Genomic DNA, 19571 nt, shown 5'->3' with positions numbered 1-19571 from the left:
TTTCGCATACAGGTTTTAATCTGTGCAGTAACTGCTGTACCAAAACATTATTACTCCACACATAATACACAAGCATAAAAAAATGAAATTAGAATATTGGATTTAAAATGTACAGAAAACTGGATAGAAAGGGCATTTGATAAATAAATAAAAATTTGTCTGGAATTTATCTGCGAATTGATTTTGTCTGTTTGTTGATTCTGGTGAATAGCTCATTTTAACATAATACCAAAAGAACAAAAAAATATCTGCTGGGCATCAGCAAAGGTTTTTAATTGTATGCAGTTTGCAGTTACCATTATGTACTGTGCATGTACTGTATGTTTTTTGGTGTTCTATGTTACATTTATTCTGTTACACACAGTACAATATTGGTATATATATTAGGTTTGTATGAGAATATTATTTTCATTGTACTGAATATGGTATTGGCATTATTGAAAAGTAAAACTGTAAAATACTTATTTTTGAATCGTGAGGATACGACCAGATTGAATCTGGCTGTGGTAGTAGGAATTGATGCCTGATCTTTTCTGTAAGCAGTCTTCTAATGCTGTTCATATGAAAATGCAGGTGTTTCCTGAATTGTACTTATGTTAACGCAATATAAATCAGTTTAAAATTAAGTCCAGATATAAAAATGTAATGAATCGTCAGAACCTCCTTGGTGGCTTATTATTAAGGCACACTTGTTCAATTAAATATTCCTAAGAAGCTGTAGGTGGACAAGAGGGACATTAATTTTCAGGGCTTTATATGTGATGCTGTACTGTAGTACATTACTCTGTTTCACATACGAATTCCAGTTTATCAGTGTTGCATATGTCTGTACCCTCTCTGTTTGAAACTTAATGGTTATGCATTCTGTAATGCAAAAATTAACAATTGTATCTGAATTCTTATATTATATCAATAACATTTCACTGTAGTGACTGAAAATATGTTTAAAGTAGTGAAATAATAAATGTGTGGCTTTAAATAAATCCTCCTTTGTTGCAGATGGTACAAGTATATAGATGGGACAACCCGTAAACAACCAGTAATTTTGGATGAGCGTGTCAAACAAGTCAGTGGAACATTGATTATCAAGGAGGCAAAAGTGGATGATTCTGGAAAATATCTGTGTGTTGTAAACAACTCTGTTGGAGGAGAAAGTGTGGAGACAGTCCTTACTGTCACAGGTAATACATGGAAACCATTCCTACAGTGAAGTAATATATTTCAAATATTTAATGAAGTAAATAGGGATACATTTACCTTTTCACATTTTTCATGTAATCACAGAAATAACATTCACACACTCAGTAGCATCGGGTTAGCAAATTTTAGTTCATGAGTAAATACGATTTGTCAATTTTTGTACATACAGCAGTCTGACTGAATTTCCGAAAAATTAACTACAACTCTTTACACATTGTCATATCTCCACAGAAGACCTATCTTTATCAATGATATTAATTGCCTGGTATCTAGTAAAACCATGTGCCTCTCTCAGAGATGTGTAGGGTAAATATGAAAGAATAGTAACTGTTTCGTTTTATTAGTAATAAATTTATTATGTTTCCAGCTCCACTTGCAGCAAGTGTAGAACCGCAGACTCAGACTGTAGATTTTGGACGTCCTGCTACATTTAAATGTAACTTTGAAGGAAATCCAATTAAAACTATTAGCTGGTTGAAAGATGGTAAACCACTTAATCATAAAGAACCAATCCTAACAATTGAATCTGTTAAGAAGGAAGACAAGGGAATGTATCAATGTTTCATTAGGAATGATCAAGAAAGTGCTGAAGCAAGTGCAGAATTAAAACTTGGTGGAAGGTGTAAGTCAAATTTACTAAATGTGTGATTACATGTTATTCTGTTTTTATTGTTTCTAAAAGCATTCTGATTTTCAGTTGAACCTCCCCAGTTACGCTATTCATTCCCGGAGGACACTTTACAGCCTGGTCCATCTGTCTTTCTAAAATGCATTGCCTCTGGTAATCCAACACCTGAAATAACATGGGAGCTGGATGGCAAGAAACTCTCCAATAGTGACCGGTAAGGTTTCTAGCAAAGTGTTTACAGTAAAATGCACAAAAGCAGATAAAAATGATTGAAACTTTTGAACAAGTTTCTTGTTGTGACTCTATTTTGGAACCTATACTGCAGCATGTGCCATTTTTTCCTTTCTTATCCTATTATCTTTATATTTCCTTTTTAACAGTTCAAACAGGAATCTCTGCACTCTGACTGAGTGAAAGTGTGCATTAATTTATTTCCTGGGCCATTATACAGGACCAATGGCAACCCTGAAATAGGTTTCCCATCATTTCCTTGAATTATTAAAATACAGTTTCAGACTATTTCTCTACCATTCCACTTTCAAATAGCATGTGGGAAAATGAATATGTACTGTATATATACTTGTTTTGCAGGCTGTGACTGCTTCTTTTTGCCAAGGATGGAGGCATGCTTCCATCCTTGCTACCCTCCCTATTTTCCTTTCCCTGTTGCTTCATAACCTGGGTTGTGAGTAACTGAATCTCCTTTCCCTTCTTCCCTTTCTTTCCCCTCTCTCCTCCCCGATGAAGGAACATTTGTTCCGAAAGCCAGGAACGTAAACTTTCGGTTCTGTTTTATGTGTATCTATCGGCTGTACTGAACTGAGGTAAGTACTGGTTATCTATTCTAGCAATCCAAACATAAAGTGTCTCCCAGCTTTATTTATGTATGCTTTTATACTGTAATGACTTCCACATTTTTTATAATAGCTTGGAGTTTACTGATAAGAAATATGCTTATGAAGTTAAGTTAATGTTTTACCAGATGGTGTTAAGGATTTCTCTTTCATCTGGACTGTGAAAGTTGTATTTATTTGGGAACAGTTTTTTGACAGTGTATTCAGAATTATTCTACAAGAATGAGTTGAAGAAAATTTTCAATTCATGCTTTTGTTCTGTTTTGTCTTTTGCAGAATTATTTTTTTAATGTGTGCTCTGGGTTAAAAGTGAGTGAAATCACTTTCTGTTCTCATATTAGCAACAAATCAATGTTATATTTTTGCACTGAATTTGATCAGTTATTGTTTGGTTGATAAATGATGGACTATATTAATTATGCAATTTCTCTTATCACTCTATTTTTTTCTTTTTAAATTCATGTTGATTCCTCATATCAGTTCTTTGTCAATGCTACATAGTATATTTGTCTGTGCATACATACACACATATTTAAAAACAGTGAACTCTTAGTCACTTGCAATACCATTAGAAATATTATATGTATATTACCCTGGCTTTTCTTGCTTATATTAATGACAAATTCAAAAGTAGATGCCTTTTGGTGGTACTACTTAGAGAGGGACATTTGTTGCATTTCTCAAGACTTCTTAAGCATCACCCATCAGTTGAAGTTGCTTTGTGTGTGTGTGTGTGTGAGCGCGTGCGTGCATGTGTGTGCACACGTGCGCAAACCAGTTTTACATTGCCTGTTTAACGGACTTCTACCCAAATAAAAAACTTAACTTTATCTTACTTGTTAAACAATGGAAAAATCCAGAATGGAAAGTAATATGAAAAGGATAGATTGCTGCTCACCATATAGTGGAGATGTTGACTCATAGACAGACACAACAAAACGACTGCTAAACAAGTAAGCTTTCAGCCAAAAGGCCTTCTTCTGAAGTTGAAACACACACACACACACACACACACACACACACACACACACAAGGCTACATTGTGGCAGTGCTGCAACTCAGGCTACAATTCAGGATCGGTATAATCTGCTGGTTCTGCTGGTGTATTTTAGCTGTGGATGTGCTTTGTACTAGTTAACTCTGAAGGATATCTTCAGAAATGTCAGCAAAATTTTCAGTCTTGTTTATATGCCTTTAGATTTCTCAACAGCTTGACTACATGCTGAACGCTTCTCTTTGCCCCTGTGATTACTTTTATTCCATGTAGGTCTCCATGTTCCCTTGTTTTTAAATTTGATCTGTTATTGTTTCTGAATTTGATCTGTTATTGTTTCTGAATTTGATCTGTTATTGTTTGGTCGATAAATGATGAACTCTACTAATTATGTAATTTCTCTTATCACTCTCTCTCTCTCTCTTTTAATTCATGTTGATTCCTCATATCAGTTCTTTGTCAATGTTACATAGTATATTTGGTTTGTGCAGACTTGTGACAGTGCAATTTTGCCAGAGGCAGCAAAGGACTTGGAAGAGCAGTTGAATGGAAGAAAGATGGTTATAAGATCAACATTAACAAAAGTAAAACAAGAGTAATAAAATACAGTCAAATTAACTCAGTTAAATTATATAAAGAAAGGGACACTAAAAGTAGTAGACAAGTTTCTCTATTTGAGCATCAAAATAACTTGTGATGACTTAAGTAGAGAAGATATGAAAAACAGAAAGACAATAACAAGAAAATCATTTTTGAAAAAGAGCAATTTGTTAGCATTGAATATAAAGCTAAATGTTAGGAAGCCGTCTTCAGAAGGTATTTGTGTGGAGTGTAGCCTTCTACTGAAGTGAAACATGAACTACAAAGAGTTCATGCAAGAAGAAAACAGTGGTTTTTGAGATATGGTGCTGCATAAGAATATTGAAAACTAGATGGGTAAATTGAATAACTGATGATGAAGTAGTGGATAAAATTGGAGAAAAAAGATATTTATGGTTCAGTGTGACTAAAAGAAGGGGCTGGTTGAAAGGACACATTCAGGGGTATAAAGAAATCATCAATTTGGAAATGGAGGGGAGTGAGGGGGAAAAATTGTAGGATAAGACCAAGGCTTGAATGCAGTAAGGTAGTTCAAGCAGATGTATGTTGCAATAGTTATTCGGAGATGAGGAGGCTTGCACACAGGATAGAGTAGCAGTGGGGTAGCTGCATTAAACCAGTCTTCATACTGAAGACTACATGAATAAGACTAATAGCAGCAGCAGCAGCAACAACAGCAACAGCAAATGAAAAATATGTTGTGTATAGTCATGGGAACCTGGATTCGTATATGTTGATAAGGCCGTTGGCCAATTGTGTAGTAATTCTGTGACACTTAATACATGAATTTTATTTTAAATACAGTATATAGATATTATTCAGATTTTTGCTGCTGAACTGAGTCTCTAAAAAGATTTATGGAAATTGAAAGAGACAAGAGTGTGGGCACCAATATAAGTGAAAAGGTTAACAGAAATATCATTCAGTTTAAATATGCTGCAGAAAGGCTAAAAAAAATAATTCAGCAGACATCATACCAGAATTTAATTTAGGCCCTGTTCTGGAAAGTAAGAGTTAAAGTATTACAATACTCTTTTATTCAGGGAGATGAGGAATTTGAACCAACCATGTTGAGAGTGCAGCAACTCTTGGCTGTGCAGTAGATCAGGAGTTTTATATCAGTCACTATTGTTTCTTCATTTTTTCTTGTTGTATATGTATGTCATCATTTGATGCAACATAACAACCAGCTGAATAAGATTTTTTAAAATTATACAGGGTGATTTTTTCCAGCGTGCACAAACTCTAGGGACTGATCGATGAGAGGATATGGAACAAAAAAGGGTTAATCATCTTATGTCTGGAAATACATGGCTCCCATGCTAGAGACCATTTATTCACTCATACTTTGTTACAGAGATTGCAGTCTAATATGTGCTGTACCATGCAGCCACATTTACAGCATACATGGTTTCCTCCTAGAGGGTGGCAGTGTTCCTCATACTTCATGCCCTAGCATCCTCTCATGCCATAGTAACTGGTAATGTTGTGCCCAATTCACTTCTCTTTCTGGCTCACATTCTAGTGGGTGTGATACAGCATTGTACACAATGGTTCTGTATTTGAATTGAGAGCTTGCCTACACGGTGTTTACTTACGGAAAGGCAAATGGCAACAGGTGGCGGGGAGCAAGATTGTACCAGGAAACCTATCCCCGCCATCTACAACCACAGCACTGTTTGCAACAGTGTTTTACCATTTGGCTGAGACAGCTTTGTTTCAGGAAGTAGAAAATCATGAACATACCTAAAATGTTCAGATACCAGACTTGGAGGAAAACGTGATTAACACTGTGGAAGGCGACCACCGTGTCAGTACCAGGCAGTTGGCCTGCCAGTACAGGGTAAGCCAGATGACCGTGTGGAACAGTCTCCACGACAATTGTTGCTACTGTTATCACTTAAAGTGTGTGCAGGGCTTACTAGTGACAGACTTTCCACACCGGGAGCAGTTTCTACACTAGGCAACCATGATTCCAGGATTTCTCTCCTGCATCCTATTCACAGATGAGGCCACCTTTATACAGTGTGGTATCTACAGTTTTCGTAACAGTCATCTGTGGGATAGTTTGTAAAACTCCCATACTATGATGACAGCAAATCATCGGTATCAGTGCAGCCAGAATTTGTGGGCTGGGATAATTGGCTACCATATTTTGGGATGAGTCTGCCTTCCATGTCCCCTAACAGGTCGGAACTATTGGCATTTCGTGCGGGTGACTGTGCCTCCCCTACTGAAAGATATGCCGTTGATGATTCGAAGGGTTATATGGCTGCTACGTGATGGTGCTCCACCTCATTTCACCATTAACGTCCAAACACATCTCAGTCTTGTCTTTCCAGGTCGATAGATCAGATGGGGGGCTCCAGTTGCTCCTCAGTCAGTGGATCCCAGCCTGTGTGATTTCTGGTTATTGGGCCATCTCAAAAGTATAGTAGATTCAGAGCCCATTCCAGGTGTGGAGACACAGGAGCAGCGTACTCCTGCTGCCTTTGACACTGGATGCAGCCCGGTCAATGTGAAAGTGTGATACACAACATCCTGCGGCACATACACAAATGCATTGAGGCACATTGAAACCATTTTCAACAAATACTGTAACTGTGGCTGCTTGGTACAGTGCTTATTACCCCACGGTCTCTTTAACAGTGTGTGATTGAATAAATGGTCTTTAGCATGAAAACCATACATTTCCGGACATAAGTTCATTAGACCTTTTTTGTTCGATATCCTTTCATCGATCAATCCCTAGAGTTTGTACACAGTAGAAAAAATCAACCTGTATGTTTCAGCCTCGGGTCACTGAGGCTGACGTTGAAATATATAATTAAAAAAATTCCTCATGAGGCAACTACTGTGTTCTCATAAGGCATTCTCCCTAGTCTTTGTATGCTGGATGAGTGACAGATACTTGGTGGTGCTGCTAAAACTTTTCTTTTTTAAGTAATAACTGAAAAGGATCCTTTATGTGGATCTGATTTTATCTGCCTATATTGACAGAATTGAATTACACATGTGCTGTTAAACACGTCTCACAAGAGTAAATTAACAGTTTGCAGGTTGGTCAATATGTAACGGTTAATGGTGATGTTGTGTCACATCTCAACATCTCTTCTACTCATACAAACGACGGAGGCCTCTACAAGTGCATTGCATCTTCGAAAGTGGGATCTGTTGAACATTCGAACAGGTTAAACATTTATGGACTTCCTTTCATCCGTCCAATGGAGAAGAAAGCTATTGTTGCAGGGGAAACACTAATAGTCACCTGCCCAGTTGCAGGATACCCTATCGAGTCAATTGTGTGGGAAAGAGGTTTGTATCAGATTTAAGCAAATTGCATGCATCTTTAATATAAGGTGTTGAATATGTATTGTCACGCCACAAGATTATTATTAATAAAGAATATGGTAGTTAAAAATCTTTGTGAGTAGTAACAAGTTACATTAAAAATTGCTACAAAATTAACGTTGATAAAAGTAAAGCTCATTTGTATGGTAGAGAAAATAAATGTGACATAGTTAAGTATAACAGGTTCGTTTATTAATTGGAGAATGACGTATTGACCACTAAAGCTTTTTTAAAAGAAAAAATGAGACATTGGTATCTACACTGTACATCAGACATATGTTCTGAAATTATGTACGTTATGAGATGAATAAAACACATTACACACACATTTCATATTTCTACGGAGATGACATAAAGACTGAAGATCAAATCACATCTAAACAACTAACAGAAAGAACATGTTAGCACTAGAATGATGACAGTCCCAAAGTGACATGGTGGATTACTTTTGGGAAGATAAGGATGAGAAGAAGACTAAATTTAACTTATAGTCCTCTGTGCTCTTCAAAGGGCCAAATGAAATAATAATGCTAGTTCAGGGATGAACTTGAATCTCCTGCTCTCTATAGTCTACAACCTGTAATCACAAAATGGAAAGCTTCCATTATTGATGCACTAACTCGGGTGTAACTCAGATGAGGAGTCCATAGTTATGTCTTGCAATTCATTAGGACCTATGTTGAAATGCCTTCTAAGTTTAAGTTTAAAAGGAAATACTATTAGGGAGCTTTAAACAGCATTCATGCCAACTTTCAAGTAATAGCTCTTTTTCTAGCACAAGTACACACATTCACACACTCAACCACACAGACAACAAAATTCACACTTCCATGATCACGGCAACAGTTTCTAATGGTTTTGACGGCAAGAGAAGCAGTGCAAAACTGGATTGCAAACTTCACACTTCTCTTACTACAGTTGACTTACTTGAAACTTTTAGCCAATCCTCTTCAAGCATACAAACTCTTGCAAGTCAACATTAACCATTAGATGCTATTAAATATAATTGCTGTGTGGTGGACTTAATAACCACCAGAAATTCAAAAACAGGTCTTGCTTCTAGCAAGTCTAACACCAATATTAAGTAAGAGTCTTTAGACAAATCATGTTTCAATTGTCTATAACAATTACAATTATTCAACCACCAATGAATAACACATAGTTATTCCTTGTACCCTCCATACAGGTCCTATGGTGCGAGTTGCAAACACTTGTCAATGTTGCTCGTCTGATGCAGCTCCTCTTCTCCCAGGACCAGCGTCCATCCTGCACACACAGAAATGTGTTGCGCAGTAAATAGGGTCTCTCTCTCTCTCTCACTTATCTTTAAAATATTGCGTGCGTGTTCGAGGTGGCAGAAGGTTGAGTGGTTCCAGAATTTACGTGTAAATTCTCGAATCACTACATATCCCCCTCCTTAGATCGAACACGTGATATTTTATACATAATTACAATGTACATTAATAACACATAGGATAACACTTCAGTTTTCAACAATACATCTTTTTCTATTAATAATAGCAAATACTCTTGTTCTTATGGCTTGGTCATTCCATTTTTCCATTCTCCTACAATTATAAAATGTGAAACTTTCATTTGATGTTGGAGTTAGCTCTTTCAAGATCTAAAATTTGAGAGGACCAACATTTTTGTTTTCTGCTCTTTTTCCAGTCGTAAATTCCAGGCGTCATGGACCCTTGAATATTTCATCCTTTATTCTAATTCTCTGTAGTACCTCTTTAATATGTAATGACCTCATTACTTATAGTAGTCTGTAATGTCTGGGAAAAATAAAAGTGTTCCTATTGACACTCAGAAAACATAATAATGCTAGTGAAATATAGAATTCAAACTTACCAGAATAATTCCTACAAAATGTGTGACTTCTAACACGACACTGTCCTTTTCCCCTCGGAACAGTGTCTATACCTTACACGTGGGTCGACCCTATGAGTGTCTCCTTTCATTTTGGTAGGTATGCCCCTTTAAATTCCTATTCTCCTATGGCACAGGTCAATCCTCTTCTTGTGCCCCTGTCCGCACAGTGTAGGTCAGCCTTTCTTAGGTCTGCCTATCTGCCCTTTATGTCCAATAAATGCTGGGTGCGCCCTCCTTATCCTTTATGAGTGGGCCTCTAGGTTCATTACCCGAGTATACATCTTTACGTACACTGTAATTAAATATCCTCAGGTAAAATTACAAAATCTATTTCACACTTCTTTTAGTATCCTAGAGTCCTCCTCTACTTTTCAACTTTTATACTTTTAGTATATACTCTACCTCTGTACACTATTCATACAAAATGTGTTTACTTGGGTTCTAAGAGTCCCACTGTCCTACAAGTCGTCAGAATATTTGTCAGGCCGACCTTTCTTAACAATTATCACAAACCCTTCTTCTCTGGCTTATGCTCTCCTTAATTACTCATAATTCCTACTTAGAAATACTCGATGTAAAATTAGCATAGTTCTTCTATACTTATGCACATAGGCGATACGGAATGTGTGTGTGTGTGTGTGTGTGTGTGTGTGTGTGTGTGTGTGTGTGTGTGAGCGCGCGCGCGCGCGCGCGCGCCGCGTGCGCAATGTAAAACCATCAGAATGAACAACAATGTGTGCATATTTCATTATGCACACACCTCTTCCCCCACAATATTTGACAGGTATTACATAATTTCAATCTCTCCTTTCTTTGTTTGCATCTTTGTGTACCGTTGTGTGTATGCTTAAGTGTGTCTGTGTATTCTGATTCTTCGGCCTACGTATATGAAATAAGTTGAAGGTTATCGGAAACCATGGAAAATAAGAAGGACTTTAGCGATAGAACTATATGAATATGTAAAGAGGGAAAGATAGAAAGGTACTCAAATGAGAAGTAAAAAAGGAAAAAGTAGAAATGGTTGCTAAGATCGAAGAGGAGAAAGACAATAGCCCCAAAGACAGGAAACCCTTCCCACCCTCCTTCCCCAGGATACCTACTTCACCGGCACTTGAGTGAGAAGCTGGAGGAGGTATTGTGTTAAATCATCTCCTACAGAATGGACATTCTCACCATCACCCTTGAGATCCCCGAAGAAAAATCTTAGCAATACCTATGGAATGGCAAATGGTGAAGATTCAGTCACACTTGTCTGCGAGGGTCACTTGGAAGGTGTGGTGTGTGTGCTTTGTTCGCACTGATTTGCCTATTGGTGCAAATCATGCTTTAATCTACAGTACGCACCCCTTCCAAAACTAATACAAACCCTCCCCTTTACATCACATTTCCAGTCATAATGGACCTGAGAAAACCCTCACCCTCCAATTCAAGTTGCTTATTCTCACTGGAACTGTTGACCTGACTTTTCTTGTGCTGCTCTGTCAGCTGTTTGGGACCCATCTTGTGCATAGTTTCCAGTATCCCAGCGTCTTTGTGAGTGTCTCATATGAGAGAGTTCTGGAGAATTGTGAAAATGTTCCATTTCACCAACTCATCAGTCATATTGGAAGGTCTTCCTCTCCTCTGTTTGTCATGAACATTTGCTCTGCCCCCAGTAAATTTGCTGCACCACTCAAATACACTTGTTCTGTTCACAGAGTAGAAAGTGGATAAACAGCTATCTTCAAACTTGGAGGGATGTCTTACCAACATATTTCACACAATTAGTGTTGCAAAAAAAAAAAAAAAAATAAACTGTTTTTGATGTTTGGTTTTGTGGAGGGCATAATGATGGCTGTACATATTTGTTACTAGCTTATATCAAATCACTGAGTTTCAGGAGTGTCTCGTGCTGTTAAAGTGAGAAACAGCCTTAAAAATCATCAGTACCTTATGGTTGCAGATGACGTGGAAACTACTGCATTGAAGACATAGAAAAGGGTGCATTCACAAGACTTGCAGCTGTGATCTTACTCTGTCCACTTCCTTTTCAAAGATGGGGGGGGATGTAAATTGTTCCTTCATTTGGATCTTTTGGACCACTGTAGCCAGTATCAAAATGATGAACAATAGAATTGAGAATGTCAGTGCCTTAACTGCCAAAACTTATGTCGATATAGTAGAAGATGGGAATTGTGTGTCTGGGAAGCAAGAGTGCACAACACTGCTGAAGGAAGGAAGATTTTAATTAAAGACTTGCACAGGTATATAAGTTTGCTCAGCAGTAGGCCTACCCATCTTTTGATATGAAATGTGCTTGTAGAATTGAGGAAGACAGTTTGTAAGTTTGTTAACTCATCAGTTTGTGGAAGCGAAGGTGAACCACATAAAAAAAGAAGAAGAAGAAACTGGAAGAATTTGAAATGTCATATTATTGAAATATGTTGAAACGTAAGTGGGAAGAGAAAGTTGAAAATGAAGCTGTTTCAGAAATGACAGGAAATGAAAGAAGTGAATCAAATATCCTTACCAGAAGAAGTGGCATGGTACATAGGTCAAGGCATGACCGAATAGCCAATGTGCTGTTGGGAGAACTTGTGGAGGACAAAGATAATCAGAACAGACAAATACAAGAGTGTGTGAAACTTGTGGTCAGGGGAACTGTGTAACATTTTTCATCGGTGATGGATAAATTGGTACAAGATGATGGACTGGTGGATGTTCCATCACATCAGGAGGCAGATGGACACTAAATGGAGAAGAAAAGGAATGTGAAGTGTGTTATTCCTGAGCAACCTCTGTTGAGTATGCTTTACTACTAACTGATCAAATATCACTGTAAATGTACACTAATTGTTACCACTGAAAAGTTCCTCAGACCTCAGTTTACCTTAATATACAGTAGGATGGAGATGGTTGGACAGAGGAAAGTTGAAGTTTTATTGGTTGAAGTTTGGCATTAAGTGTGTTTGTGGTCTTGGAATTTGAAGATTGTTCTAAAACATGTACCATATTTACCTGATGATAAGACAACCCTGAATATAAGATGACCCTACTATTTTCAAGAGGTTCCTTGAGAAATATTTATTTTTGTAATATATTCAGATTAAACAAAACTACAAGCTTTTCTCTGTTAAACAGTTAACATAAACCTATTCTACACTTATGTCATTTATTGGTTGTCTACATTTTGATAGTACAAGGAGAAATAAAAGAAACAAAAAGAAACGGTTTACATTAATATTTATCTTCACTGCCTTTTTTGTTTACTTGGACTGTCGTCTGTCGTGTCATTATTGTTCATCGTCATTGTCATCCTAACAAGACAGCTGTGGAACTTGTTGCGGTTTCTGCAGTTGTGATTCTGGTAGAACCAGAGAGCACAGCTATGCCCCCCCCCCCCCCCCCCAGCCTTTTTTTCCCCCTCTCTTACCTGGATACATAGTGAATTCCATTCCTATACTGGCGTGAGAATGTTACATATCGTCTGCCCGCTGCTCTCTTATTGGCTGCGTAGATCCAACAGCTGACACACCCCTAGTTGTTCCTGTCATATCTCACAGTGAGCGTCAACAACATTGCTGCTTGAAACATATATCTACACCACAGGCCCAAATCTAGACTTTTAGCATATCCCACAGAAATGTATGCTGTTGTTGAGAATTATCCAGTTTGAAAGTCAATTTGATTCTGAATGCAAATGGGTTCAGGCTAACTGCAGGTAAAACAATGTAGATGTTCATAAAAAGCCAAAGTATGCAGTATACATTCTGTTGATAGTAATATCTTCCAGGGAGCAGGTCATATGTAACAGCAGCAACTAATACATAGATAAAAGATTGCAATCATGATTTAGTTCAATTCTCAAACATGCAGTGCAGCTACATCTGTTGGTATTATCTCCAAACAGGTCTTTCTGCTATAATTTATTCTTGCGCTAACAATTGCGGCCAGTCTAATGTCATTTATTTTGTTTTTTAGACATTTAATTCTGGATTAATGTGCTTTCTTGTTTCAACTGAATCCCATCAGCTTGCTTCAAAGCTGATAACATTTTTTCGTGGTATTCTAAATTGATCATACAATGTAAGCTTTCACAGCCGGTATTGTCTTCACTTAAAACTTCCGGGCTGATAGGCCGTGGTCGAAATATAAAACACTCTCCTGACGTTTCGTCTCCAACTGCGGGAGACATCCTCGGAGGTAAAGCGGCGAACTGCGAAGAGAACTCGACGAAGCGCTGATTATATAGGCAGTACAGAGGGCGCCACAGTCGATCACGTGGCGTCGGCTATGAGATTGTCTCTGGTAATGCCAACATTCTCGATTGAAAGTAATCGATCGTCACGCTTGCGGTGCAACGCTGACATCCAAATTTTATCCAGTTTAACACCTTCCTACCGATATTGTGGCATTATTCCGGCACTGCCTCACCACAACCTACTTTCAATACAATAATGACTTTTATGAACAGATTGACGGGGTGGCTATGGGCAGTCCTCTCAGTTCTGCTGTGGCTAACTTATTTATGGAGACTTTTGAACAACGGGCGTTGCAGACTGCCAGTAAGAGACCAGCCAGATGGTATCGCTACGTCGATGACACGTTCGTAGTATGGACACACGGAGCAGAGGAGTTGGATGCCTTCCTGACACATTTAAACAGCGTTAATCCGAAAATCCAATTCACTATGGAGACGGAAAGGAATGGGCAATTGAACTTCCTGGATGTGTCTGTGATTAAACGACGGGACGGAACGTTGGGCCATAAGGTGCATAGAAAGCCCACACATACTGATCGTTATCTACACAAAGAATCAAACCACCACCCTAGACAAAAAAGAGGTCTAATGAAAACTTTGGTAGACAGAGCGTACAAACTTTGTGAACCTGTTTATTTAAAAGATGAGATTGAACATCTACGGTCAACGTTCGTGAAGAATGGCTATTCTAGCAAGGATATAGATCGAGCACTTCGCTCTAGGCAGAGAATCAGGAGTAACGACGAACAACAGTCGTCCAAGGGCAAAGTTTTTCTTCCGTTCATTAGTAAGGTCACAGACCGCATTGGGAAAGTTTTAGGCAAGTATGGGGTGGAAACTATTTTCAGACCCACCAGAAAAATAAAAGAATTTTTAAGGTCGGCAAAAGATGCACGAGACCCTTTGGCTACACCGGGGGTATATAAAATTCCTTGTAGTTGTGGACAGGTTTACATCGGTACCACAAAGAGAAGTGTGAACACCCGTCTTGTTGAACATAAGAGGAATTGCTGCCTGGGTCACACGGATAAACCGGCCGTAGCGGAACATGTTTACCAGGAAGGTGATCATGAAATAAAATTCAGCGAGACGAGCGTCATATCAAAAACCTCGCATTATTATGCACGCTTGTATAGAGAGGCTATCGAGATTCATAAACATCGTAATAATTTTAACAGGAAAGACGAAGGTGTTAAACTGGATAAAATTTGGATGTCAGCGTTGCACCGCAAGCGTGACAATCGATTACTTTCATTCGAGAATGTTGGCATTACCAGAGACAATCTCATAGCCGACGCCACGTGATCGACTGTGGCGCCCTCTGTACTGCCTATATAATCAGCGCTTCGTCGAGTTCTCTTCGCAGTTCGCCGCTTTACCTCCGAGGATGTCTCCCACAGTTGGAGACGAAACGTCAGGAGAGTGTTTTATATTTCGACCACGGCCTATCAGCCCGGAAGTTTTAAGTGAAGAGCAACTGAATTTCTCTTTTTTCAACCCAAGTGGCAAATAATTACGGTTTCTCATAAACAAATAAAATATTGACTTAGGTTCAGAATTAAGTAATGGTTTTTTAATTTTGCTATCTTTAAGGAAAAGATTTTCACCTTTGAATGTTACCTTTACTTAAAAAAGCAGCAAAAATTTATGTATACAGTATCCAAGTGCATGAGAACTTTTCTTGCAAGCCTTTTGAAATACAACAAAAATTTGTAAGTTGATAGAATCAGTGCGTAGTGGGAATGTCCGTGTTACTGATAAGTCGCATATATGTACAGTATTTAATAATCACTTTCTGAATATAGCAGGTGAACTAAATAGAAACCTAGTCCCAACAGGGAATCATATAGCGCTCTTAGAAAAAAGTGTTCCGAGACTGTTACCTGAAATGCTCCTCCATGATACTGACAAGAGGGAGATGGAGTTAATAATTAAATCACTAAAGACCAAGAACTCTCATGGATATGACGGGGTATCTAGCAGAATACTGAAGTATTGTTCTATGTATGTTAGCCCAGTACTTAGCCATATATGTAACTTTTCCTTTAGGAGTGGTCGGTTTCCTGACCGATTAAAGTACTCGGTAGTGAAGCCACTTTATAAAAAGGAAGACAGGGATAATGTTGACAATTATAGACCTATTTCTATGCCATCGGTGTTTGCTAAAGTTATCGGGAAGGTTGTATATGCAAGGTTACAGGAGCATTTAAATTCACATAATGTGCTGTCAAATGTTCAGTTTGGTTTTAGAAATGGTTTAACAACTGAAAATGCTATATTCTCTTTTCTCTGTGAGGTTTTGGATGGATTAAATAAAAGGTTGCGAACGCTAGGTGTTTTCTTTGATTTAACGAAGGCTTTTGACTGTGTTGACCACAAAATGTTACTGCAGAAGTTGGTCCATTATGGAGTAAGGGGAGTAGCTTACAATTGGTTTGCCTCTTACCTTAAGAACAGAAAGCAGAAGGTAATTCTCCGCAATATTGAGAGTGGTAGTGATTTTCAGTCCCAATGGGGCACTGTTAAGTGGGGCGTTCCCCAAGGGTCGGTGCTGGGGCCACTGCTATTTCTTATTTATATAAATGATATGCCTTCTAGTATTACAGGTGATTCAAAAATATTTCTGTTTGCTGATGACACCAGCTTGATAGTGAAGGATCTTGTGTGTAATATTGAAACAGTATCAAATAACGTAGTTCATGAAATAAGTTCGTGACTTGTGGAAAATAATTTGATTCTAAATCACAGTAAGACTCAGTTTTTACAGTTTCTAACACACAATTCATCAAGAACCGATATTTTGATCAGACAGAATGGGCATATTATAAGCGAGACGGAACAGTTCAAGTTCCTAGGAATTCGGATAGATAGTAAGCTGTTGTGGAAAGCCCATGTTCAGGATCTTGTTCAGAAACTAAATGCTGCTTTATTTACCATTAGAACAGTATCTGAAATAAGTGACACTTCAACACGAAAAGTAGTCTACTTCGCATATTTCCATACACTTATGTCGTATGGTATTATATTTTGGGGTAATTCTTCTGATTCAAAAAGGGTATTTTTGGCTCAAAAACGGGCTGTTCGAGCTATATGTGGTGTAAGTTCAAGAACCTCTTGTCGACCCCTATTCAATAGTCTGGGAATTCTGACATTGCCCTCACAGTACATATTTTCTTTAATGTCGTTTGTTGTTAGCAATATTAGCCTATTCCCAAGAGTTAGCAGCTTTCTCTCAGTTAATACTAGGCAGAAATCCAATCTGCATGTGGAATGCACTTCCTTGACTCTTGTGCAGAAAGGAGTGCAGTATTCTGCTGCATCCATTTTCAATAAGCTACCACAAGAACTCAAAAACCTTAGCAGTACCCCAAACACTTTTAAGTCTAAACTGAAGAGTTTCCTCATGGCTCACTCCTTCTATTCTGTCGAGGAGCTCCTGGAAGAGTTAAAAAATTAAGCAAATTCCAGTGTTACATTGTTGATTTTCTTTATTTAAATTTACGACTTGTCACCTGAATATGTTTTTTTATATTTCATTTTATCTGTTTCTAATATCGTGTTATAATTTCATGTATTGACTCGTTCCATGACCATGGAGACTTCTCCTTAATTTGGTCCCACGGAATAATAAATAAATAAATAAATAAATAATGCTGTTTCCTTTGGTATTTCACAAAATTGTCGAGTTTTAAGCAGAGCATTAGATTGTTGTATTCACTAGTACATAGTTTCACACTAACACCGTGAGCCATATGTCGTGATTGGTCGAGCAAAGTCGATACTGCATCAAGTGCTTCGGCCTATTGAAAAATCTGGAGTCAGTCTGAATGCAAGCATTGTGTCTACACCTATCCTTGGGGATTCTTCAAAATAAATTTGTATGGAACCTCAATAGCCAAAGTTTCATCAATAAATTTAAGAAGATCCTTATATTAATCTATTAAACAATGTAAAGATGTTGACCTCAGCAGCAATCGCTTAATCTGCGAATATAAGACAAGCCTGTATTTTTCAAATGATGAATCTGTGAAAGAACCTTGTTTTATTGTCGGGTAAGTATGGTATTCTTATAACAATGCATAAAACAGGTGTCATGATAGTATCCAATAAACAAAATAAGTGTAACACTTTCAGTCAAAGTGCAGTTTCATGACTGTTGAAATTATGTGTTTGTATTAATTATTATACTTGTATTACTTATTTATGCAATATATATCTGTGTTGCAGATGGAAGAGTTCTTCCAATAAACAGGAAACAAAAAGTTTTTCCTAATGGTACTCTGATAATTGAAAATGTTGAACGACTGTCTGACCAAGCAACTTACACATGCGTAGCTCGCAATTCTCAAGGTTACAGTGCAAGAGGAACACTGGAAGTGCAAGTAATGGGTAAGTGACTGTCTGTCACTCATTTTGAAGACCACTCCAATGCTTGAATTTATGTTAAAAAAGAAATGATCTAGTGAGTTCAGCTATGTTGGGCACTGAATATTGAGATTAAATGAGATTGCCAAAGGAGATACTGACACACAAATATAAACATTTTGATAGGGAAACCTATCAAAAGTAAAAAGTAGTAAAGTAAAAACTAGTTGAAAATTAATGATAAATTCTAGTGATGGCGGAAAATGTAAAATACTGAGGGTTTTGAAACATGAAACCCTCATTTCGTCATTGGAAAGAAGTAAGTGTGGGACACAACAGTGAAATTAAGTAATATAAATGAAAAAGAGTAAAAGAGAGACCATACTACGCCCAAGCAGCCACAGATGTTACATTTATTACAGTTTAAGGCTGAAAGAAGAGATTGCACTTGTGTGTATTGTATGTTTTATTTCACATTTGTAAACAACATATTCAAACACTATGACACAAAGGCACACAGTAAAGTTTACATCACTCAGTTCACCGAAGAATTTACAGCGGTAGTGCTGCCAACTACACTTTGTTACTTAATTAAATACAAACTAACATAACTGCAACACTTTTCCTTATTTTATTAAGAAAAAAGGAGGAAATGAAAAACACAAACATATCAACATAAAAGACCCAGTTTTTGACATAAAACTAACAGTCTTGGTTTTACTATTGACTTTGTCAGTATATCTGCTGAGTGGTCCTCAGTTGAAATGTGCCGAATGCCAGACTCTCCTTCCAACACTTTTTCTGCAGTGAAAAAATATTTTATCTTTATATGTTTTGTCTGATGATGGAATTTAGGATTTTGTGTGAGTTTCACTATTGCCTGATTATCTGTTTTAACAGCTTCTGTTGCAACTACCAACTAAGCTTCTGTTGTAGATGTGGCAGTCATTGCCTGTCTTTGTCTGAGGAAGGAGATGGATCCACCTGCACTTGTGATAATTACACCAGATGTTGACTGCCCGGTTTTGTTGCACCCCCCCCCCCCCCCTCCCCTCCAAAGTCTGTATCACTGTAGCAGACACTACACAAATTTGGATGATAAATTATGCCTAGGTCACATGTACCTGCTACATAGTGGAGTACCGCTTCAACCTCACTATATCTTCTGTTGATGCTGAGTCCAGGGTTCGAAACAGGAAGCTCTCTCTGTAAGCTACAGGTACATCAGTGCTCCAACCGCTTGTCAACAGGGAAAGTTGCACGTCTCTGCATTCTTCCTTTCTGTCTGTGATGTGTCTGGTTCTTTCACAATTGGTTTTGAGACAGGTTTTCAGTCCTGAAAATTGAAACGCTCCAAGATCTTTGGTGCATAGGCTCCTTGACTTATCTTGATTGGACCATCATCAAAGTGTTTCATCTCAAGTCCAAGGAAATATAATGCTGGTTTTACAGTGATGTTGA

General features: G+C 37.8%; 1 protein-coding gene across 1 annotated transcript in view; it reads left to right on the top strand.

Moving 5' to 3' along the window:
* The window catches only part of LOC126091914 (Down syndrome cell adhesion molecule-like protein Dscam2), an 895908-nt gene that overhangs the window by 572904 nt on the left and 303433 nt on the right, over positions 1–19571 (top strand). Inside the window, exons 9-13 of the mRNA XM_049907230.1 lie at positions 1000–1181; positions 1568–1822; positions 1898–2042; positions 7329–7591; positions 17973–18134. Of these exons, the coding sequence (XP_049763187.1) occupies positions 1000–1181; positions 1568–1822; positions 1898–2042; positions 7329–7591; positions 17973–18134 (1007 nt within the window). The remainder of the gene's footprint in view (positions 1–999; positions 1182–1567; positions 1823–1897; positions 2043–7328; positions 7592–17972; positions 18135–19571) is intronic.

Source organism: Schistocerca cancellata, chromosome 7, assembly GCF_023864275.1.
Source record: "Schistocerca cancellata isolate TAMUIC-IGC-003103 chromosome 7, iqSchCanc2.1, whole genome shotgun sequence".
Taxonomy (NCBI): domain Eukaryota; kingdom Metazoa; phylum Arthropoda; class Insecta; order Orthoptera; family Acrididae; genus Schistocerca; species Schistocerca cancellata.
This window is presented reverse-complemented; position numbering and strand designations above follow the sequence as displayed.